Below are 24599 nucleotides of genomic sequence, written 5' to 3'. Positions count from 1 at the left end.
GTTATTTAGTCTAGGAATTTGTCATATTCTTTGCCTTGTTTCTAGGTTTATTTAATGAGTTGTTAAGTCCCTAGAATATTAAATTTTCCCATCTATTCCCCATGTACTCTGCCCTATAAATAGTGGCCTTATCCCAGTCATTTTAAGTAGTGAAAAAAAGGAAAAGAATCTCAAAAATACAGCAAAAGTGCTGCAGCACTGTAGCTTTTTATATATGTAATTTCTTCATTAAGTCAGTAAATTAAAGAGGCCTTTTTCAGTATTTTTCTTCTCTGTTTTTTCTGTTTTTCTATTCTTCTGTTCCAACAAAATTTGGCATCAGAGCCATGTCGTCCAACACCTCTTCCTCTGCTGCGACTATGTTCAATTATTCTCAAAACCAAGTACCCATCTTCAAAGGAGAAAATTATGGGTACTGGGCCGATCAAATGAAAATTTTCTTCATTGCACGAGACTTATGGGAGATTATTGAAGAAGGGTATGATGACTCAACTTCAGCAAATGATGATTCATCTTCTACAAACACAAGCACAGCAACCTCATCTTAGAGATCTGCTCAGAACAAAGAAAAAATCAAAAAATAAAGCTCTTGCTTCAAGTTATCTTCATCAAGGGATCAGCAAGACCATCAATCCCCGCATCTTTGGCATTCAAAAGGCGATAGACACATGGGAAACACTGCGGAAGGAATTTCAAGGAAACAATAAAGTAGTCTCTATCCGACTACAATCTCTTTTGGAAGAACTTTGATTGCTTGGCAATGAAAGATTCTGAAAGCATCAAAGATTTCTTCTCCAAGGTTGCTGAAATAGTCAACCAAATCAGAGCTTATGGTGATTGGATAGATGAAAAAAAGATCGTTGAAAAAATCCGCAAAGGTTTACCACCAAAATTTGATCGTGCAGCTGCAGCAATTGAAGAATCAAAAACGTCTCAATTATGACCATGTTTGACCTCTGTGGTTCTTTAGAATCACATGAGGAAAGAATTAAAAGATCTTCAGGTCAGCCCTTGGGGTAGGCTTTTCAATCAAAACTCAATTTGAACCGGAAAAATCAAGAGAGGAAGGGAAATTTTCAGCAACAAGACCAGTCTCAAAGAGACCAAAATAATCAGTCCCGTGGTTGTGGAAGAGACCATGGCAGAGGCAGGAATTTTCAGCCTCAAAAGTCCAGCAATCAAGAACAGAATTGCATCATATGCAAGAAGTTAAATCACACCTCAGCTGAATGCTATTTAAGGTGTAAAAGGTGCCGAATTCCAAACCATTCAGACCGGGATTGTTGGCACAAGAAGAATGAAAGTTCAAAAGCAAATTTCAGCAAGGAAAATGATGAAGAGCAAGTGTTTCTCACTTGTCTCAATGCTGAAAGCAACAACAACAAGGTTTGGTACCTCGACAGTGGCTGCAGCAATCATATGACAGGTAACAGTGAGTTATTTGTTAAAATTGATGAAAATGTTTCAAATTCTGTTATTCTTGGAGATGGGAAATTTGTAAAAGTTGAAGGAAAAGGTGCAATAGCAGTGCAGTCCATATCAGGTCAGCAAAAATTCATCCATGATGTTCTTCTTGTCCCAAATCTTGCTCACAATCTCTTAAGTGTGGGGCAGTTAATTCAAAAAGGATATCAAGTTCATTTCGAAGGAAATGAATGCATAATCATAGACAAGAAGAAGAACTCACTAATGGCTAAAGTTGAGATGAATCGAACAAGGTTTTTCCACTCTCCATCAACTACACAAGTCCAGTGGATTTGAAGAGTGAAATTTCAGACGAATCTCAACTATGGCATCTAAGATATGGGCATTTAAATCATAAAGGACTGCAGCTTCTCAAGAAAAAGGATATGGTTCGTGGTCTTCCCCAAATAAATCAAATTGAAGGAGTTTGTGAAGGATGTATTTACGAGAAGATGCACCACCTTCCTTTCCCCAAAACTTCTTGGAGGGCCAAAGCTCCTTTGGAGCTTGTTCATGTATTTGGTCCCACAAGAACACCATCTCTTGGAAACAAAAGGTATTTCATCCTTTTTGTTGATGATTTTTCTAAAATGATATGGTTGTATTTTATTCAGCAAAAATCATATGCCTTCTCAATATTTTTGGAGCTCAAAGCCCTCATTGAAAGGCAAAGTGGCTGAAAATGAAGACCTTAAGAACTAATCATGGAGGTGAATTCATATATCACCCGTTCATGAATTATTGCAAGAAGGAAGGCAAAGGCAACTAATAGTGAGTAGAAGCCCTCAACAGAACGGAGTTGCTAAAAGGAAGAACCGGACCATTGTTGAAATGGCTCGGAGCATGTTACAAGGTAAAGGACTTCCTAATTCTCTTTGGGGTGAAGCTGTACATACCACTGTTTATATCTTAAATAGGTCACCAACAAAATCAGTGAAGAATAGAACTCCCTATGAGGCTTGGAGTGGGAGAAAACCAGATGTTAGTCATCTAAAAGTGTTTGGTTGTCTAGCCTACTCACTCAACAAAACTCCTAATAAGGACAAAATTAATTAGAAGGGAGAAAAGCTTCTATTTATTAGGTACAGCGATGAATCAAAGGGCTACGGGCTGCTGAATCCTATTAATCACAAGCTGACACTGGCAAGAGATGTCATCTTTGATGAAAGGGGAGTATGGCAGTGGACTTCTAGCAACCAAAACTCAACAAATATTCGAAATTTTGTACCAGCTGAAGCAACAAGACCTAAATCAGCTACTGAATCCCATAATCCATCAATTTCAGAAGCTGAAATTGCACCCGGGAACCTTAGTTCTGTTGGCTTTTTGAGTCCAATCCCTGTTTTGATGCTGACAAAGCACAAGTTACTTATGTGTGTATTTAGTGATTCAACAAGTTATAATTCAACACACACATAAGGAGACTGGCAATAAAAGTCTTGAAGGACGTAAAGACTATACACTCAGGCGCATTCCATGATGTCAGAAGCCTCAGGCGACCGAACCAAAAATGAACATAACTTTTACGGTCGACCGAACCCTGGTCATTGACTTTTCCACTATCCTCGGGTGACCGAACTTATAGTTCAAAAATGCCTTGGGCGACCGAACCTTATGAATCGGTAGACCGAACCATGCACTGGGCGCCCAAACCTACGAAGGTTTGGGAAATTGCCTTGTCCCAGTCAACCGGTTCTCCCCATGGCAAACCGAACCCAATTTTGGCTATGAGTCTGTTCGGGCGACCGGCCCTATGAACCAGGCAACCGAACCTCCCGGGTTTACTAAAATTAACGGCAATAATTGGGGTTAAATTCTAATTAAACAATTTCAAAAATCCCCAATGTCCCTAACGGTCATAATTTTCAAAAAAATTATAAATACCCCTTTCATAACTTAGATTAGCAACTTTGATTAGCTTTAAAATTCTCTCAAATATTTTGTAATCAAAGTTCCCCCATTCAATTTCTATTTCAAAAATCTTTTTGGTGTTAAAGCTTAAACTCTCTCATACTCTCTTTCAATCTTTCTTTTGAAAAATCTTTTTAGAAGAGAGTATTTTATTTTGGGCATTTAGTTTGTATCCATAGCATATACTCTCACTCAAGCTTTTATTTTAAAAACATTTGTAGACTATACTTAGGGTTTCTCCCATGTTTTATTTGATAAATATTCTTGTGGAGAATTTGTTTATGGCATTGTGAATCTTTGCACAACTCATTGCAAAGATTCATAAGCTCACTTGTGCTTATTGACAAAATTCATTTTTAGCTAAAAACCCTAGGTTTTCTTATATCCTTTATTGAAAAATATTTTGTTTCAGAAAATTTTATTAGGGTTTAAATCTTTGTGTGCTGCTTATCATATACATCTTTTTCAAAATTGAAATATTATTTTGAGTAAAACACCCTTAATCCCTGAGCATAACTCATATCATAAGAGAGTGCATATATTTGAGCTTTTAATGTGTACATTCATGCTTGTATTTAGAGGCATTTTAATATGTACAAAAATGATTTTTATTGTATCGGTTGGATTCATCCCATAAATTGAACTAGGGATTCTCAGCCCCGTAAGTGAGGCCAGTTGGGTTCAGCCCGTAAATTGAACTAGGGAGTCTCAGCCCCGTAAGCGAGACCAATTCGGTTCAGCTCAGAAATTGAACTGGGGTGTCTCCGTCCCGTAAGGGAGACCAGTTGGGCTCAGATTGGTAATTGAGTTGGGGTTTACCTTACCCCGTAAGAAAAGGTTGTAGCGGCTTCTGCTCCGCCCGTTTAAGTGAGCAAGGATAGTGGAATCCTTGGGGGGTATGCCCAAGGCAAGGACGTAGGTTGGTTTGACCGAACCTTGATAACAAATATTGTGTCGCTCTCTCACTATCTCATTTACTTTCTGCATTTTAATTGCCATGTGTGTATGCTTGTTTACTTACTGTTATAATTATTTGCGTACACCCATTTGAGTTAAATGAGATATGCCGCACGTGTATGTTTGAACGTATATCTTTATCATTTTTCATACACGCTATTATATTTAATGGGATATGAAATGTGGTGAATCGGTGTAAATGTTTAAATTAGCCGAAATATTTTTAAAACCCAATTCACCCCTCCCCCTCTTGGGATCACACCAATTCCAACAAGTTCAAAATCTGAAAATTCATAAAATGAAGGAACTTCATCTTCTTCACTTGTCGTAAGAAAATCTCAAAGAGTTAGAAGACCTCCAAAGAGATATGGTGATTTTAGAAGCTATTTTTCTAATGAAAATTCAGAATTTGCTCTTTTCTCTTGTGAGCCACAGAATTTTGAAGATGTGGTGAAGGATAAAAAATGGAAAAAGGTCATGGAAGAAGAGCTGAACGTGATTGAAAAGAACAACACATGGAAGCTTGTGGATCCTTCTTAAGGCAAAGACATTATTGGTCTCAAGTGGGTTTACAAAATCAAGTACAACGAGGATGGTTCCATTCAAAAGTACAAGGTCAGATTGGTTGCCAAAGTTTATTCTCAACAACCTGAAGTTGATTTCAACGAGACCTTTGCACCGGTTGGAAGAATTGAGACAATTCGACTTGTACTTGCAATAGCTGCCAAATTGGACTTAAATATCAAATGGATGTTAAATTTGCGTTTCTCAACAGAGAACTGAATGAGAAAGTTTATGTTGAGTAGCCACGTGGCTATGAAGTGAAGGGCAAAGAAGGAAAGGTGTACAAACTAAACAAGGCTTTGTATGGTCTCAAACAAGCTCCACGAGCTTGGAACAATAAGATTGATTCTTATTTTTCAGAATTTAGGATTTCAGAAAAGCTCTCATGAACCAGCTCTTTATTTTTTTTTTAAAAAGAAACTGATTTCATCATTGTTTGCTTGTACGTTGATGATCTGATTTACTTTGGAAGCAATTTTCATTTACTTGCTGATTTCAAGCACTCAATAATGAAAAATTTTGAGATGACAGAATTAGGGATCATGAAGTACTTCCTCGGGATGCAAGTTAAGCAAGGAAGAAGGGAAATTTTCACTTCCCAAGAAAAGTATGCAGCTGATATCTTGAAGAAATTTCATATGAAGGACTGTAAGGCTGTAAGTACTCCTATGGCTCTAAATGAAAAATTAAATTCTGATGATGGAGCTAAGAAATTCAACCAAAATCAGTATAGGAGTTTAGATGGATCCCTTATTTACTTGACTCATACTAGGCCTAATATTACACAAGTTATTAGTATGTTGTCTAGGTTCATGCACAGCCCAAGTGTACTTCATTATGCAGCAGAAAAAAGGGTATTAAGATACCTTAAAGGCACACTAAAACTTGGACTGAAGTACAGCAAAGATTCTGAGTTTGTTTTCAGCGGTTTCACTGACAGTGATTGGACCGGATCAGTTGATGATCGAAAAAGCACATTGGCATATGTTTTCTGCCTTGGAAATGGCACCATTTCATGGTGTTCAAGAAAGCAAAACACTGTTGCCTTGTCATCTGCAGAAGCAGAATATATTTCAGCGACAGAGGCTACTTGTGAAGGAGTTTGGCTGAGGAAATTACTTAGTGATTTAGGGCTGAAGCAATAGGGTCCTACAACCATTTATTGTGATAATATGTCAGCAATAGCTCTAACTAAGAACCTAGTTTTTCATGCCAGGACAAAGCATATTGAGGTCAGACATCACTTTATTTGTGACCTTGTGCAGAAGGAAGAAATTCAGCTAGAATTCATCAGCACTAATGAACAACCAGCAGACATGCTCACAAAATCTATTACTACTGAGAAGCTTTTGAAGCTCAGAGACATGTTAGGACTCACGGCTTTAGAGGGGAATTTGTGAGAAAGCCATGAACCTACTGAATTTAGTTAATTCAGTTATTTAGTTGAAAAGTCAGCAGACAACTCAGCTTACAGTCAGCAGAACATTCAGCAATAAAATTATTCAGTCAACAAGTTGCAGCCAGTGTGATTCTTATTCAAAGTTCTGTTCAGTTGTTCAAAGTGGAATACAGTTGTCATCCATTAATAGCACAGGAGTGAGTTAATTAGTCTATGAACTCGTCATATTCTTTGCCTTGTTTCTAGGTCTATTTCATGAGTTGTTAAGTCCCTAGAATATTAAAATTTCCCATCTATTCCCCATGTACTCTGCCCTATAAATAGTGGCCTTATCCCAATCATTTTAAGTAGTGAAAAAATTGAAAAGAATCTCAAAAATCCAGAAAAAAAGTGCTGCAGCACTGTAGCTTTTTATATATATAATTTCTTCCTCAAGTCAGTAAATTAAAGAGGCATTTTTCAGTATTTTTCTTCTCTGTTTTTCCTGTTTCTCCATTCTTCTGTTCCAACACCACATTGGCATCCTATTTGTAGGATTCTAAGGTATCTCAAAGGCTCTCCTGTAAGATGTTTGATATATAAATGTAATAGAAACTGTGAGATCAAGGGATACTCTAATGCAGATTCGGCTAGCTCAATTAATGATCGAAGATCTACTACTATATACTATACATTTGTGGGGTGCAATCTTGTTACCAAGTGTAGCAAGAAATAAACTACTGTAGCTAGATCTAGAGTTGAAGAAAAATACCAAGCTATGTCTCATACTGTGAGATGGGATTCTTGGTCAAGAAGCCCATAGATATGTTTTGTGATAATCAAGCTTCCATTTATACTGCTAGCAACCCAGTGTTTCATGAAGACAAAGCACATTGAAGTTGGTTATTATTTTGTGAGGGATGCAGTGTTCAATTGTAAGGACTCCATTTGTGAAATCTATGGATCAGTTTTGAGATGTTTTATTCTCTTCTTCTCTTCTTTTCTTCCTACTCCTATTCTAAATGTAAAATATCACAATACAAGTCCTTAATGGACTCAATCTTAATGATTTGGGAATCCTAACACATAAAATAAAAATCCCAACATTAAATAGAATCCCAATTGATTTGGGAATCATAACACATTAATTACAAATCCTTATTGATTTGGAAATCACAACATAAATAGAAATCCCAATTGATTTGGGAATCCTAAAACATTAATTAGGAATCCCAATTGATTTGGGAATCCTAGCCGATTCACTATTTTAAAATGAGATTTCTTTATATGCATGCATAATCATACTATCATAAACACATTCCTTGTTCTAAGCAATCTCACTTTACAACATAGTAGTGCTATTTCCACAAGTGCCAATTTTCATCTCAAAAAGGTGCAAATTTTATCTTGCCCAACCACTGCTTAGCATGGAAAACTCCCCTAGAGGTTTAAGGTCTTTCGCCCAAGGGAAACAGAGTCTACAATTGCTCAAATTTCACAATGTCACTACCACAAACAACACATACAGATACAATGTCAGCTATTTCACATAATAGCAAATCAATTGATGCGCACACAAGCTATGCCAGGGCAAGCAAAACCATCATCCTTACAATATCAATATTCATCACATATAAATTTACCAGCTAAAACAAAAATGCGCAGCTATTTTCATAGAGAACACATGTGCAGACACATTTAGGAATAAGAAATAACAAGGTTAATATCCTTCCTTATTAGGATTCAATTTCATGCAAGTTTCTATCATATTTTCCTTGAAAAATTCCATTTCTACCCAAAATACCTAGATGAATAAATGAAAACTACGAACATCTGCCTTGATTATCACTTATCAGCTTCTACAATTTAGGCTGAGGTTCCTCTGAATTTTCGGTATTTTTTCCCTGATTTTCCCAAAATTTCCTCATTTTCTGCAGAGTTTTCTCTTTTCCTTCCTCTCTCTCTCTCTCTCTCTCGCTCTCCCCCCCCCCCCCCCCCCCCCCAAAAAAACCTCCAGATGTAAGGTTTTCAGCAAAACATAACTGTAGATTGAGTTGTTGCTTGTATGGATGGCTAGAAGTGGATCAGGACAGCAACAACTTGTTGTGTGCCAAGTGTCCCCTTCTGGGCTGGAAACATGGCAGGATAACAGCAGCTCACAACAAGGGCTCTGCAAAGCTGCCACCTATATACTTATTGTACCCTCCTGGTTTCAGCATGTTTCTTTTTACTTTTTCTCTATTTTTGACCCAACTCCTATGTTATTATGAGTCTTTTGACATCTTTTTTAACTTCCTTTCATTTAAGCCTCTCCAAAACTAATAAATTAAATAAAATCTCCAACATCAATATATATAACTTGGTCCATGCACTGCATGCTTAGTATCAACTCATTCAATACAAAAGCAAGAGCAACAGCCATGCAATTCATGAAAGTAACATGGCTTGAAGGATACGGTTATCACATGCTTTCCCCAACAATAGCCACCAAGTATGGGCATGACCCATTGCTTTCCCTTATTATGGCCTCCATTTGATTGCAACTCCAGCTCCACTTGAGGAATCTTAACCATTTCATTAGGAACGGCGTTGCTCTCGACCACGAGCAAAGATGAGATTCCCTTGCCCTTGTCCAAACGCAAATTGAAGGATTTTCCTTCAATCTGTATCACTTGGTTCATCATAGCCTTCACCAAAAGGCTACATAGCACCATACGCATGAGAAGGGAAAAAGCTCTGTTTCGCGAGAGGGAGAAAGAGAGATGGGGAGAGTTTGCTGAGATGAGAGATGAGAGAGGCTGCATTGCCAAAGGACACGAAGGACAAGAGACTCATGTAAATGTAAATATTTGCACTCAATACATCTCATATGATTTGCAGTATGCAAGATTTATTTACTAACGAATTAGTTGCTGGTTGTATTCAATTTTTAAGTGACAAGCCTGGACTATTTAATATTTATAGTCCAGCACAAGGGAACTGTTGTAAGTGATTAGGGCTTAAGGGTCAATTTGTAATTTCTTGGCCTGTATAATATAAAAATATGTGTGGGAGACTTCATACACAAGTGTCTAGTCCCTCTAGAAATCACCAACACTAGAATTAAACGAATTCCACTTACCAATATGTTAGTGTTCCCCGATTCATACTCAAATTCAAGCTTTTCATCATCACTTTGAGCATATATAGATTGGAGAGTGAAACGAGTCACTGGAATTCCATTAGGGCGCTGATGATCATCCATTACAATCTGCCAAAAATTGTAAAAACGCAATGAAAAACACAACACAAAAACATTCCTCGGGAAAGAAGGGAAATCCACCCACTTTATCCAGCACAGAAACATGAAATGAATACCCAAAAACTCACTGTATGAAATATTGACTTGCATCAATGTGCATTAAAGGGTATATTGACTGTAGTATATTATTGAATAAATCCAAAAAAAACCAAGATAAATAAAAATGAAGAGACAGGAGAATCCATCTAAAATCATTCCAGATGCAAGTAAGCTATATATGCAATAGTTTATTGTAATTAACTGCATCATTGGGCACTCAAGAAGATGCTGTTACCATTCTGCTCAAGGCAATTGCACTCTGGTATAAAATGGTCAAAACTGAAATACAACTTGTGGCCTGGTTAAAGAGACTGAACAATCCTTAAAGAACTTAATTTTAGAAGCTAAATTTCATGTAAGTAACACATCACCTCACTTAAGCTGAATCAAGTTAGTTGGGGTCATTGTGTTTGATACATAAGTGAGCTCCATGCAGGTAGAGTGAGTACAGTTTGTTAAAATTTTCAAAATGTGGGTGCAAGTGGTAACACAGAATGCAAATGGGACATCTCCTATGGTGCCACACAGAGGTGCCCATGGCACCACTGAGGGATGCCTGGGGGCTGCCTATTATGGGGATGCCTCCTATGGTGCAACTAGGGATGTGTATAGAGGTTCCTGACAATATGTTTTAGGATGCTAGTGGGGGATTAGTTTACATACATGCAATCAGCACTTTGCATGCTTGCATCATTGCAAATCTTGACAATGTCTTTTATTTCACCAAATATTTCCAAGACAGACCTAAAATCAAGTACGTTTTTCATTTGATGAAAACTTTCAACTAGAAAATATATCATCTTCATGTTATTAAATTTACTACTGTTAGATGACCACTTTACCTAAAAGCTTAAGCCATTAGGTTGTGTGCCAACAATGTACATCAAGCTTTAAACACTCCCCTGCATGTTCAGCCCGACAGCACGTGGAGAGATAAACACACAAAATAACACCCGTTATAAAATTTTAAACATCACAAAATTAATGCGAGCAACAAGACTAGAACCCAGGACCTCCTGGCTCCTGGTAACCAGCTCCGACACCATGCTAGATTACCACTTTACCTAAAGGCTTGAGCTGTTAGGTTGTGGGCCAACAATTTATATCAAGCATTAAATAATCACGGAGGAACTACTTGTGTTTCCTTCTATCATTTTACCCAGCCTCCAATAGATTGAACAGAGAATCAGATATGGCATTTAAAATACTTGCAAAACATGTCATCTTGGTCACATTTCTGCCTATCCTGCATTGTCCTGGAGTCTCATTGTCTAAAAATTCTGGCATTGGCAAGAATGTGACATAGGAGGCCATCATTATCAGCTTATTACTTAAAAAAAAGAGATCCAAAGAAGGGACAAAACAACTCCTGAAGTTATGGTAGAAGAAGCAGCTAAATGTTTAACAATTTAGAACATAGAACACAACATTGCCATTATTAACATTCCTGAACCATTAACAAAAAGGGGGGTGAAACAATGCATTTTCTTGGTCATGCACTTCATAATAAAGTTTAAAATTTTGCATGGTAGAACCAAACAAATATTATACTGTATATATCAGCACCGATCTAGAGATGATTCATTTGAAGAAAAAGGGTTTAAATAATTTCTTAAGCACATAAGTGGTTTAAACCTGAAGCAGATTAGACTAAGCAACTGCTAACAAAGTGGATCAGAGAAATAAAGGAATTTTAACTCCTAAGATATTTGTATTTGGACAGGTATTTGGTTAGAGGAACCAGAGACACTATAAGTAGCCTGATTCCAATTCTTTTCGCTAACCAACCATTTTACTCAAAAGCTCGAGCTGAAGATTGAAGTAAAATATTTATCAAGCCGTAACGCTCCCTCAAACATGCAGCATAATTGCACATTTAAGCTAAAGAAGCAATAAACAACACAAAGGACGATAAATGCAAGCAACACGAATTGAACCTAAGACCTCTTGCAATCACAGTTCAAATACTTTATCAAGCAACAATGTTACCAAAAAGCTTAAGTTGTTAGACTGTGGCCCAACACATATATCAAGCCCTGAGAGCTTTAAATATAGAATGTAACACAAAGACTCCTGAAAAAGGCTAGGAAATCTGAAGGCGCTGCTAGGAAGGAAGCTAGGGTAATAAAACAAAGAAGATGGACTAAAAAAAAAAAAAAATGAGGACTGATGATACTCTTGGCAAGTATGGGGAAGATTGGTAGCTGAAGGACTTCAAACAAAGAAGTTACAGATTATTATTATACTTGAGCAACAACCACAATTAGAATACTGAATGCTTTGCCTACCATCTATAAACTATACAACCACAAAAAGGATTTGAGATGGCATAATATAAATAGTGAATTGGGTCATGTTCTAAATTTCCAAAAATTGTAGAAATTTCCATTAAATTTCCCACTTTCCACCACCCTCAAAACAGAAATTACAGACAATTTAGATCTTATGAAAATCCCATTGAAATTTCCACAAATCATCTCAAATTCATTGAAATCTCGAAATTTCAATGAATTTCTTTTTCTAAATTTGACTACGAAAATAAATTTCTTTCAAAATGAAATTTGAGATTCAAAAGCCAAAACTTGAAGTCTCTCAGAATAAATCATCTCTTCCATTGAAATTAAATATTTTTACAAGAAAGATAGAAATGCTAGTTTTAAACATATTGTAACTTGTTTTGTAAAATTGAACTTAGATACAAGATACAACATTTTCTTCAACCTTTTATGTCTAAATAAGTTGTATTTGTATGATAACTAATAATAATTAATTTATGATTGTCTTTTCTGTTAATTGAATATGTTAAAGTAAAGCTAGTGTACTACAGTTATTGCACCTTATGATTGTCTTTTATATTAATTGAATATGTTAAAGTATGGCTAGTGTACTACAGTTATTGCACCTTATACACATCATGCATTATTAAAAAAAATTCCATGCTTTACCACTAATTCCCATACTACTTAGAATTGAAATTGAAATTGACTTTGACACGCGAATTATACTTTTGAAACTTAGAAATTTTAGCTGAAATTGAATTTTCAAACCTTGAATTGGATGAAGAAGGGTCAATAGAATAACAAAATTGGTGTACAATTAAAGTGCAAGGGTGAAAGGATAAAGCGTGCAAACTAGTTAAGTTCTTATGTGGACTAAAATAAGCCTCAAAGAAATGGCTTCAAAATCTCGATCAAATATTGTAGCCTAATAGTTTCAAGATTAATAAATAGGATGAAATATAGATGTTAAAGCTTGATATATATTGTTAGCCCACAACCTAATAGCTTAAGCTCTTAGGTAAAGTGGTAATCTAATATGGTATTATAGCTGGTTACCACAAGGTCCCAGGTTTTAGTCTTGTTGCCAGTGTTTATTGTGTGCTGTTTAAAAAAGTATTCCCTGTTATGGGTGTTATTTATCATTTGTTTCTCTCCACATTATATCAGGCTGCACATGCGAGGGATTGTTAAAGCTTGATATACATTGTTGGCACATAACCTAATAGCTTAAGCTTTTATGGTGAAGTGGTAGTCAAACAATATGGGTAACGAACCACCTCCATGCACATATACACTAATGTTGTGCTCATTTTTAGCACACAGAGATATGGGTGTGGCAGATGATGTGATAATCCTTCCACTTAATTACATTGCTTTGAGCATGCATGTCTTTCTAGAGTTAATTCATTATGCTAAGCACGTATATGTAATAGATTTAAGAAGTAACTAATGGGTGCTTTACTAGTTGATAAGGTTGGGAATATAATACATTTTGATTGGAGGAACATAGATGAGATCAAATGAAGAAAAAGCAAGTCAAAAATAGAGCAGATAAAGATTTGGGGTATAAATTTATGAAGAGAAGTATGGACATTTGGAAAATCAGGAGAGGGACACCCAGCAACATATGTACAGCATCTACCTGTTTCTTTTACAGGGATTATCGATTTTGTTACACCATGCAAATAGCTAGGTTGTTTCTTTAAACCCAACCTTCCAAGGGGGGAAAAGAAAAAGGAAAAAAGAGGAAACAGAATATGAGAATGATAATTTTGCAAGAAATGTAGACAAATCAGGGAAAAAAATTCAAAAAAAAAAAAAAGCAGCTGGAAAAAACATCTCAGAACCTGAAAAGGCCAGTATCATGTACCTCGTATTAATCTTCATTGGATTCATTTAATAAAATAAAGAAAAATGGAATTAATGAAGGAAAAAGCACTGAGCTCCAAGTGATTTCATAAACGTTATGATAGTCATGGATCTCTAAGTTGTTGGAGTGAACATGCTTCTTGCTACATGACCTTACAAGTAGAGCAAATTATGTTAAATTGATTTCTGCAAGATGTAGAACTTGTCAAAAGGGTTATATTGAGTAGATCTTTGATTTGAGTGAAAATTAATTGGCTGCAGAAGATTTGTTTTAAAACAACATGCACAGCAGGAAGAAAGCTTTGTTAGTAATTGAGAACGACAAATGCAAAAATCTGCCGGCTGAAGTATTGATGGAAAAATGTTAGGATTCCTCAATCAATTGGATTTCTAATTAATATGTTAGGACTCCCAAATCAATTGGGATTTTCTATTTAATGATATTCCTGAATCAATTGGGATCTCTAATTAATATGTTATGATTCCCAAATTAATTGAGATCTTATTTAATATTAGGATTATCTAATGTTGGGAATATTATTTAACGTGTTAGGATTCCCAAATCAATTGGGATTGAGTTCATTAAGGACGTGGATTGGGATATTTTACATTACTAATAGAAGTAAGTTTCCCTACCCTACGGGGCTTTTCCATTCAAGCAAAAGCATAATTCATAGCCTTTGGCTAATCTGGAGGCAGATCCCCTCGAAGTGATCAAACCCTATTTTCTCTAACTATTTTCCTTTCTTTAAATTTCCCCAATTTCACTACGAAAAAAACCCTAGCGATGTATCAAAAATTTTAAACTTGAAGTGATGGAACACCCACAACCATATCACACTCTCTGGTCTAATAAAGGAAGTATTCATGACAACAAGATGCATGATCAATTTTTTGACTAGAATCATTTACAAAGAATCCGTTTGGAGTTATGTAGTACCAATGGAAACATACCATATTCTACTTGCTCATCCTTAGCAGAAGGACTGAAGTTTTGTCTGAGATGAAGCATGTCAATACCTACTCTTTCTATGTCAAAATGGTGACAAGAAGAAGAAGCTTGTTTTAAAGCCCACAAAAGATGTTGATGTGGCAAACAAGGAGAAGGATGAAATTCAGTTCATTAGTTTTCATAAAACAAACTAACACGACACTCAAAATGAGAAGGGCTTGATTGAATTTCCAAGTGTCCCCTCAATAGAAAATCAAGTTATAGTGCATGAAGTTCTTGGTATATTTACTCACCCTAAATATAAGAGGGGTTTTACAATAAAAGCAAGTTGTCTCACTAATGTTGGCCATGTGGAATGATTGCCACAATGATAATGCCACTAACCTCAGCATATTCTACAAAAAATTGATGTAGTTGCTGCTACCAAAGCCAAATCAAGAATGAAACAGTGACAAAAACAAGTTTTGGAGTTCAAAAATGATGGAAATATGCAAGATGTTCAATGAGATCGAAGGAAATCTTCACACATGAGCAGAAAGGATAAGGTGGGGACTTGGGCTACGAACTGCAGTCATAAGATTGAATTTTGAATAAGGAAATTTTCAAAAATGGCAACCTTTGGAGAAGATGAGGCGAAAAAGGCAATAGAGGTGCAGAGAATCAAAAGGAAAATGATAAGCACTTAAGATTCATGGTCATGCGGAAAGTAAAGCCAAAAGCCAGACCATTGGAAGTCCTCGATAACCAAATAAAAGCTTATACTGAGTGATGCCAAGATGTTTGAACCAACTCTACAAAGAAGCAGCTAATCAACCACATGTTAAAAAGTCGAACGATGGGGGCCATGCAAAGTTCCGCACAAATTTGATTAAAATGCCTATGAAGTTGAACTCCCTCAAGGCTTTGATATGTCATCAATCTTTAAAGTGGCTGACTTGCACCCTTTCTATTGTGATCGGAATACTGAAGTATAAAGTGTTGATTGCAAGAACCCAACCAAAGTCACTTCTACCAAGGCAGAAAAAATAAAAAATTGACGCTGTCATAAATGGGCGAGAGGTGAAGATCTGGGCAGGAATTTATTTCAAATTCTTGGTACAATGGGTTGGCAGGCCTGAATATAAAACTTGGTGGTCATTTTGTAATATTCACAGGGTATTTTTTGTGATAGGAGTTATTTTTGGTAGGGCTTTAAAAGATGAGCAGTTTTTAGAGGGAGTTATGTGCAAAATGGAAGTTGGATTCTCTTGGAAGCTTTTGGGTTGGTATAGTAGGAGCCTCCAGCCACCTTTCAAGGAAGCTTTTTGGCATTTGCCTTTGAAGAAAGATTTCTCTGCAAAACCCAGCTCCTAACTGACTAGGATTGTGAAAATTTGGTGACCTGGGTTTTGAGGATCCAACTCAGCCATGCCTACAAGTCCCTCCATCGCTGCCAAAGATGCAAGAGGCCGGCAAAAAACAGTTCTTATTGTTCTGGAACACAGCCAGTTGTTTAGATCTAATATGGTTTTGAGGTGTAGGCACTTGTAACTTAAAACAGATAATGGTTTAGCCTTGGGCATGATATTTCTCAAATGTTTTCTCAATTCTCTGCGAAGTAACATCTTGCATTGGGAACTAATATGGGGATAAAAGAAGTTGTTGTGCATAGAAAAATTTCCCTATTTGCTGACTAAAATTCATAGCAGTAACTATTTTGAGGATTTAGTAGTTATTTGAATCAAAGAAGGCTGTTAAAATACTGTTATGAAATCTTGCATTTATTTGTGAACGTTTCTACTATTCTACACCCATTTGCATCAGAAAAATAACTTGCTTAGTTTTCCAAGAGATTGTTGTTTTTTGACATGCACTACACGATGTGAGGACACCAAGCATGTGATTTTGTCGGACATATTTGGTCCAAAAAGTGTGGAATAGGACTGGTTCAACATGGGGAAAATGTTGAATATAAAGTGAGTAAAGCTCAATATAAAGAGCTTGGTAGTGGATGTAAAACTTTTTGGTTGCACTGCGGAATATATCCATTCATCTTATCTCTTAACAAATGCTCCATCTTTTCTGGCTTATTACTTGTATTCAAATGATGTTTTTGGCAAAATATTTTTTTCCTAGGCCTAGTGCCTCCATGATTTCTAGATGGAGTCACGATCTATCACGTACCAGAAGTATTGACATGACACTTTCAGCTGTTAAAAATAGCTATGGGCCAGTTCAGACTGTCACAGTGCACTAGAGTGCCAAACTGGTCGTGAATGTTTAAAATGAGTTTTTTTTAGCCCTCTGCAAATCTTTTACTATTTTTCACATACTAAATCTTAAATAATCATTTTTAAATTTGTTTACTTCAAGTAGTAATTGTTTAAAATTTTTATTTCCAAGTTAATTTAATTTACATTTAATTTGTTAAATGCAATTTTTTTCTCATTAAAATAACATAAATACTTATATATTGTAAGTTTGTAAATACATTCTTCAACATATGTCTAGTTGTATAATAACATATTAATTGTAGCCTGCAATTAAAGATAACAACCTGATTTATTTTTGACTTTCAATCCCATAATTTTTGCAATAGCCAAATCATCCATACATGTGCCCAAGATTGATCACAAGATGTGTACCAGGGCCCAGATCAATCCCAGGTCCTAGAATGTTATAGACATATTGGTCTTCGTGGGCTCAAACCGAGTTCCAAACAGTGGCCTGATCCCCCTAACCCTTCCTTAGCTAGATCAAGTGTCGTCCACAATATGTGCCTTTTGCTTATCGTTTGTTTCTTTGGCTATGTGTCACTAAACTACTGGATGACTCATGACTTAAATTCTTTTTCTCCCATTGGTCAAAGCCTTATATGCAGCCATCTCTCTCCAAGGATAATAACCTCACCCCAAGTTAGCACTATAATAAACAAAACATTTCTCACCCCATTTGGGAGAAATTTTTTTGGTCCCCATTTCTCATCAAAGACTCTCTCTCTAGTTTGTCTAAAACCATCAACATCCCTACGTAATTCTCCTTCTACCCAAAACAAGCTCGTAAGGATCCCCAGCTCTCCTCTCTTAGCAATCTCCATGACATCTCCATTACTTGTATCCAATAAATCACATCTACAAAGTTCAATATTTGTTTTCTAAACGAAAAAATTTTAAATTTGATATGGAGATATAAACACATTCAATAGCTATCCATTTACATGAATGTATGAAATATGAACACTTCATATTTTATGCTTTGTTCTATTTATGGTTTCTTCAATTTAATTGCATTTATGGTCAATAAAGCTGCAAAAAGTTGCAAACGCAGGCTTGCTCTTGCCAAAAATGACTAAAAAAACCAAGGGAACATTAATACTTTTAGCATACACTATTGTCAATTAATTAAAATATACTAAAAACTGCTTAAAAGTTAGTATCTACGATTATGGGATTAAAACACGCTAAACAATATACTTTTAAGAAGTTAGCTAATGCAAAAAATGTGAATTTATAGATCAGTGTCTGTTGCCTATCACATAAAATCCACAATAGTTGCGATTGTTACGCCCTAACTGTTAATAGTAGGGTCCACCATTTTTCACAAGTATAGATGATGCATGGCCATAAACATTTTCATAAACTACTCTAAACGCCATATGAGATGAGGCATGTCTAGTTATCCAAAGAGTATAGTTCATTGTTGAGACAATACTTCAAAATTATGGGAGACCAACAAAATTATCAAAACATTTTAGAGGGCACCTCCATGGAATCACTTTAAGCACTAAAAGTGGCTCCCCTTTGGTATATATAGGTGTCTAGAAAACGATCTCAAATGGCACAACCTAGAGGCACCTAGAGAAGTGCCTTTTATGGTGCGATTAAGCAATGCCTAGAGGAATGCCTCCTAGACCATCACCTAGGGGCATGTCTAGAGACTCCTAGGCCACCTAATTGCACATGTGGTATCATTGCAGGCTATTCAAGATTCACTATAGCCAACTAGGCAACTGATTTACACCTAGAATAACGAATCAAAATATTGGGTCATTAAATTGAAGCTTGGAGTGCAAATATTAAATACTATGGAATAGTTGGGTAAAATGGAAGACCTAGCCGCAATGATAGGTCTCTCCTTCTATTTACAATATATGTCAAGTATAATTCCAATGACCATAATACCTTTACTAACTCACGCTTACTAACATAACTATAGCACATACTAATAATGCTAAAAAACCAAATAACCACTAACACTCCCCCTTAAGCTGGAGCATGTATATCATATGCTCCTGACTTGTTACAAATGAATATTACATGAGCACCTCCCAAGGCTTTAGTGCATGAATCAACAAGCCAAAAATAAGACTTCACCATGAGTAGTTGTAATGAGCTTCCGTACAAGCTTCTCTCGAACAATGTAGCAACCAACTTCAATGTGCTTCGTCTGCTCATGAAAGACCAGGTTAGAGGCAATATGAATAGCAACTTGATTATCACACATCAACTCCATAGGCCAAGAATGCGGGGAACCCAATTCTTCCAACATATTCTTCAACCAAATAAGTTAACATGTAGTGTGAGCAATAGCCCTATACTCTGACTCAACACTTGACCTAGCCACCACAATTTGTTTCTCACCCTTCGAAGAAACCAAATTACAACCAACAAAGATACAGTACCAGATTGTGGATCTTTGGTTGGAAGGTGATTTGGCCCATTCTACATATGTATATCCATAGTTGCCAAAACAAGATTCAAATCGTGAATTGAAATTCCAATTTAGTGAATCGTGAATCGAAAATTGAATCAAATCGTAAGATTTGGTACAAAATTTGAAAAATTGATTCCAAATGGAATGCACTTATGTACAACAAAATAAAATAGCAAAACACATTGAAATTCCAACAAATAAGGATAAATCATGTTAACTGGAATGATGCTTACTGTTGAAGACTTGAAGCAAGTTTTGTAGGTCTGAATCCTACCATGATTTATTTGACTCTACACACACACACACACACACACACACATATATATATATAAGGATAAATCATGTTAACTGGAATGATGCTTACTGTTGAAGACTTGAAGCAAGTTTTGTAGGTCTGAATCCTACCATGATTTATATGTATATATATATATATATATATATATATATATATATATATATATATATATATATATAAAGGAAAAACTAGTCATATACCAAAAAGATATTCCATGATTTATCAATCCCATCTCTATCAAGTATCAAGTTATGGTAATTTTCCACAAAACTGTACCCTAACACCGTAACATGTGTTATGAGATGCCATCTTCAAAAACAAAAAAGATATCTAGAAGCCCACATCTCTAATTCATAATTAAAAAAAAAAAAACACAAACAAACAAACAAAACTCTAAACCATCTATGATAGATTATAAACAACTAATGTGTGATGTAGTGCATCATCATTCATCATCCCATTCCCCTAATGCAAGGTCACCATCATCATCGCCATCACCATATTCTTCATCGTCTACCACAATCATCTCTTCTTGTTCCTCCTCTTCTTCATCTCCTTCCTCTTCATCAATCAGCTCAATGTCATCTTCTTCAACACTTTTTCCTTCTCCTCTATGATCAAATCTCAAGTTCCTTGGTCCTACATTATCATATGACATTATAAAATTATTAAAACATGTCAATTATTTTGAATGCCCCATCCTCCATTCATAAACTAATTACTTATGAAGCAACAAATATAAAGTCATACAACTCATACCTCTCTTGCTTTTCTTGCTATCTCCAACTCCTCCATTGTCTTCAAAGCACTCATTGACATTCATCCATGAAATGTCTTCAGGTTGACAAGGGCCTTCCTTCTTGGTAATCCATTCATCATCTGATTCCATATCCGATAAACAAATTGGACCTTATGTCTCACCACTTTGTTGCCTCCTTGTTTGCCTTAGCTCTAGTTGAACACTTAACAAAGACGAGCATTTAGACTTTGTTGTTCCAATCGGATCCTTTTTTTGGAGTGGATATGATCAAACGTGCTCCAACTTCTCTCACATCCCGTGGCACTACATGTGAGGCTAAGGACTCATATTGCAAGTCTTTGAACCTCCTTGCATTCCTCTCCACAACTCCCACCATAAAGCTATAGATATGATCAAAACAAATGAACAAAAATCATATTGTATTTTTGGTTATAAACCAAGAACTAAAAACTAAACAATGAAAAAATTATCATAAAGACAAGTAGGCAACTATCATATTGATATAATACCGGGTTGTTTCTTGTCTCTTGTTAAGAGTAGCCATGCTTAAGCCAAACATCCCCTCAGCTTTTTTTAACTTTTCCAATTGTTGATCAATCTTGATCCTCATTTCAACATCCTGATACATTTTTTCAATAGTGTTATATAGAACAATTTTAACTTCCGTGTCTGCATTAAAGCCATCACTATATTGGAACCTAAAAATAAAAATGTGATAAAAATAAACGCATAGGTAATAGGCTCACCGCTCACATAACATGCTATCAAATTTGATTTAGTTTTTGTACAATGCAACTTACCTTCGATTAAGGAAATATCCTGCTGCATGAAGAGGCCTATGGAGTTGCAAGTCCCATCTCATTTCTATGACGCTCCAAATACGATCATGCTTGGTCTTTTCATAATTAAAGTTTTGGGCAATTTGTTCTTTTGCTCTATCCATGGCTTCATATATATACACATTGCCGGTTTCACATCACCATCAAAAAGCCTTAGAACTTTCACAAGTGGGCTCACACACTTCAAGCAATACTTTATTGCTTTCCAAAACTTATCATTAAACAATAATATGGCCTCCACTTTCTTAGCTTCCAATCTAGAAGCATATTGACTCATGGCCCACTGCTCTAATGCAAACATGACTCGAGGAGCGAGTTTGTTTTCATCAAAACTCTTCAATGTGAGAAAAGATGTAGCAAACCTTGTAACCCCAGCTCCCTTCAATTTTTTTTTTCTAGAAAACTCTTTCTTGGTCTTATAAGGCTTAACATCCTGTTTTGATGCTAACAAACAAGTGGAAACTTAACATATGGTTAAGTGACGACATTTCAGGACTCAACTATGAGAAAGAAAGGTCAAGTGTTTAAAAGGATTCATGAAAGCTTATACTTCAAAGAAAGATGATCAAATGAAGCTTAAAAGGCATGGGTTCAAAGATGATCTAATAAAGCTTGAAAATTATGAGAGCATGAATATTAAAGAGAAAGCTCAAATTATATTGAAGCTCGAAGACAAGATTGAGTCAAAGAAAGACAAGCCTGAGAACTTAAGTGCTTAGAATGTCAAATTTATGTAAGTACTTCATTCGATTTCAATATGGATACATGAAACTCTTAGATTAACTACTTGGACCTAGATACCTTTTAAAATAACTGAAAAATATTTTTATAAGGTCAAAAATTATTTTAAAAATGGTAAAATTATTTTTGGAATGAAAAGCACCAAAATAAGATTTTCCAAATTCAGTTATTTTTTTCTATATCTGTATTAATGAGTATTTTTCTTTATCAAACACTCCTCATCTTAAAGTGTTCAATATGAAAGTTATGGAATTTTCTCTTAACTTTATTTTGATACTAAGAACGTCCAATTTGAAGTTATATAGAAAATGTTATAACCAAAATACTGAATAGTGGTCGAAGCTGTCAGCACCTCAGCAAACTAACTGGTCAGCCAACTGACCAGAATAAACTGGTTTTGTCAGCCAACTAACAAGTCAGCCAACTGATAGGTCAACCGACTAACCATTTTGATCTGTGTTCAGTCAGCCGACTGACCATTTAACGAAATCAATTTTTGGCAGACAGAGAGGTTTCAATTGCCTGTCTAGCCAGCTGACCGACCCTATATAAACTCCTACCCAGTCGCCTGTCCAGCCAACTGATCCTGCGGAAATTTAAATTTTGAACTTCAACGAGAAAATTCTAAAAATTAGTTTTTTAAATCTAAACGTTGTAAAAACTTGGGGGATACTCCAAGCAACTTGGGAGACAAGGAAACTCACTCTATAAATATGTGGTTTTGCAAATCAAATTATACCAAGCAATCCAAAATCAATTCTCAAAGCTGAAACTCCCATACTCTCAAAGCTCTCATATTCTCATCTTTGCACATCTGAACTGCTGAGATTTTCTAGAAGCAACTAATCAATCCTTCTCTGTGTATCTAAATTGTTGATTCTCATCAAGAAGGAAAACTTGGTGAAATCTCTTTTGAGCTTCAATTGTATTTCATATTGATATTTTGATTGAAGTATATAGTATTTGAAATTGTACTAATCCACCCTATCTGAGGGTTTGTACACAAATTATTGATCTTGCTCTTGTAGATTTGACAATTCAAGGATTGTTTGGATCGTCGCCCAAGCGTGGGGTATCGCTTGGAGAGGCATTGCTCTAGCTTAGTGAAGGAGTGTTTGAGCATGGGGTATCGCTTGTAAGGTTTTGTTCCGCCCGAAAAGGAACTAGATTAGTGGAATTCTTTGGTGGTTTGCCAAATGCGACAACGTAGGCTGGGGATAAGCCAAACCTCGTAAAAAACCCCGTCTCTCTTTCCCTTACTCTCTTTATTTTCAGCATATATAAACTGCGTAGATGTTTTAAATTCCTTAATCATATACACTACGTGGATTAGATATTAAATAAATTTAAGCTTAATTTGTTTTTGGGATTGCGGAAACCGAAAGGGAGTACGTTGGTTGATCAATAAGTTCCGGAAACCATAAGGGAGTATGTTGATTGATTCAACACCCAAGACTTATTAACTGAGAGTTTGTTTAAAGTCTAAATTCTTGGAAAGAGTGTTTTGCTTCATATTGCGAAATCAATTAACCACAGGGCTTACATATGTTTACAGGGCTGCAAAAGAGAAAATATCTTGAATTCTTGAAAAGCTGAAAATTGCCAAAAGGTTATCTTGATTGGGTATTTGTGGATTCAATACTTTGATTGTTGAATGGTTGGTTGCTTGTTTAAGTTTTATTTACTTGTGTTGTGTTGAATACTTTAGTTGTTGGTTTGTGGATTGAACAAGTAAATAAGCTTTTGCTAAACAAGTAAATAAGCTTTTTCTAAACAAAAAAAAAGCTTTTGCTAGACAAGTAAACAATTTATGAGCATCCTTCACCACACTTGAAGTGTCTATTGATTTGAGAAAAATCATACCACTAGGACTACTAACAAGAAAATTTTTGAGATGCATTTGTTTTGTGTCGGTCCATCCATCAGACATCAAAGTACATTCGGTCCTCACCCATTCTTTCTTGTATTTTTCCATAATTTGTTTGACACTATCAGCCTCGCTCTTAAAAAATGTGACTCTAGCCTCATTATAACTTGGAAGCTTCAACCCCTTTCCATATTCCCCAACCATCATCATTGATGCAAATAATGGACTCTTCACCAAGTTGAACGGTAAAGCATGTCCATATAAAAACGGGCAAATGCTTTGAACCACCAGCTCCCTATTTTTCACCAATGCATTCAAGGTTTGTTGCTTGAACCCTTTCCCTTTTACTCCTTTGCCCTTACTTACAAAGGCATCCATGGTGCCTCGTCTTTATCCTCCTATAATTTGAACTTCTTGATCTTGTTCTCCAAATTCTTCTTGAAAAATTTCTTTTTCGTTGTCAATATTCTTTTGTTTTACTCCTTCCAAAAGATTGACAAATTTTTCCCTCGCCTCTTCTGGACACTTCTTACACAGAGCAACATTATCATGATCCCCCGCAAAATGATGCTTCATTTTAATTATGCCACCCCATCTTTCAAGCCCACAATAGTTGCACTTAAGGTGCATTCTATTATCATTGATTTGGGAACAATGATACCATGTAGGATCCTCACTCTTTGTGTTGGAA

At 35.9% G+C, this 24599-nt stretch overlaps 2 protein-coding genes across 2 annotated transcripts in view; both read right to left on the bottom strand.

Moving 5' to 3' along the window:
* LOC131163716 (mitotic spindle checkpoint protein MAD1) overlaps window positions 1-24599 on the bottom strand; it is a 138401-nt gene that overhangs the window by 17434 nt on the left and 96368 nt on the right. The window contains exon 14 of the mRNA XM_058120419.1: window positions 9396-9524. Coding sequence (XP_057976402.1) covers window positions 9396-9524 — 129 coding nt within the window. The remainder of the gene's footprint in view (window positions 1-9395; window positions 9525-24599) is intronic.
* LOC131163717 (uncharacterized) lies at window positions 20027-20841 on the bottom strand. Its single transcript, XM_058120420.1, has 2 exons — window positions 20461-20841; window positions 20027-20340 (listed from the first exon to the last, which is right to left on the bottom strand). Exons 1-2 carry the CDS (start codon window positions 20588-20590, stop codon window positions 20147-20149), a joined length of 324 nt encoding a protein of 107 aa, XP_057976403.1. The 5' UTR covers window positions 20591-20841; the 3' UTR covers window positions 20027-20146.

Source organism: Malania oleifera, chromosome 9 (assembly GCF_029873635.1).
Source record: "Malania oleifera isolate guangnan ecotype guangnan chromosome 9, ASM2987363v1, whole genome shotgun sequence".
In the NCBI taxonomy this organism is placed as follows: Eukaryota; Viridiplantae; Streptophyta; class Magnoliopsida; order Santalales; family Ximeniaceae; genus Malania; species Malania oleifera.
This window is presented reverse-complemented; position numbering and strand designations above follow the sequence as displayed.

Coding starts and splice junctions, on each gene's coding strand:
- LOC131163717 (XM_058120420.1), bottom strand. CDS start 20,590: ATGGAATCAGATGATGAATGGATTACCAAGAAGGAAGGCCCTTGTCAA. Junction 20,341..20,460: donor TAGCAAGAAAAGCAAGAGAG/GTATGAGTTGTA, acceptor ATGATAATGTAG/GACCAAGGAACTTGAGATTT.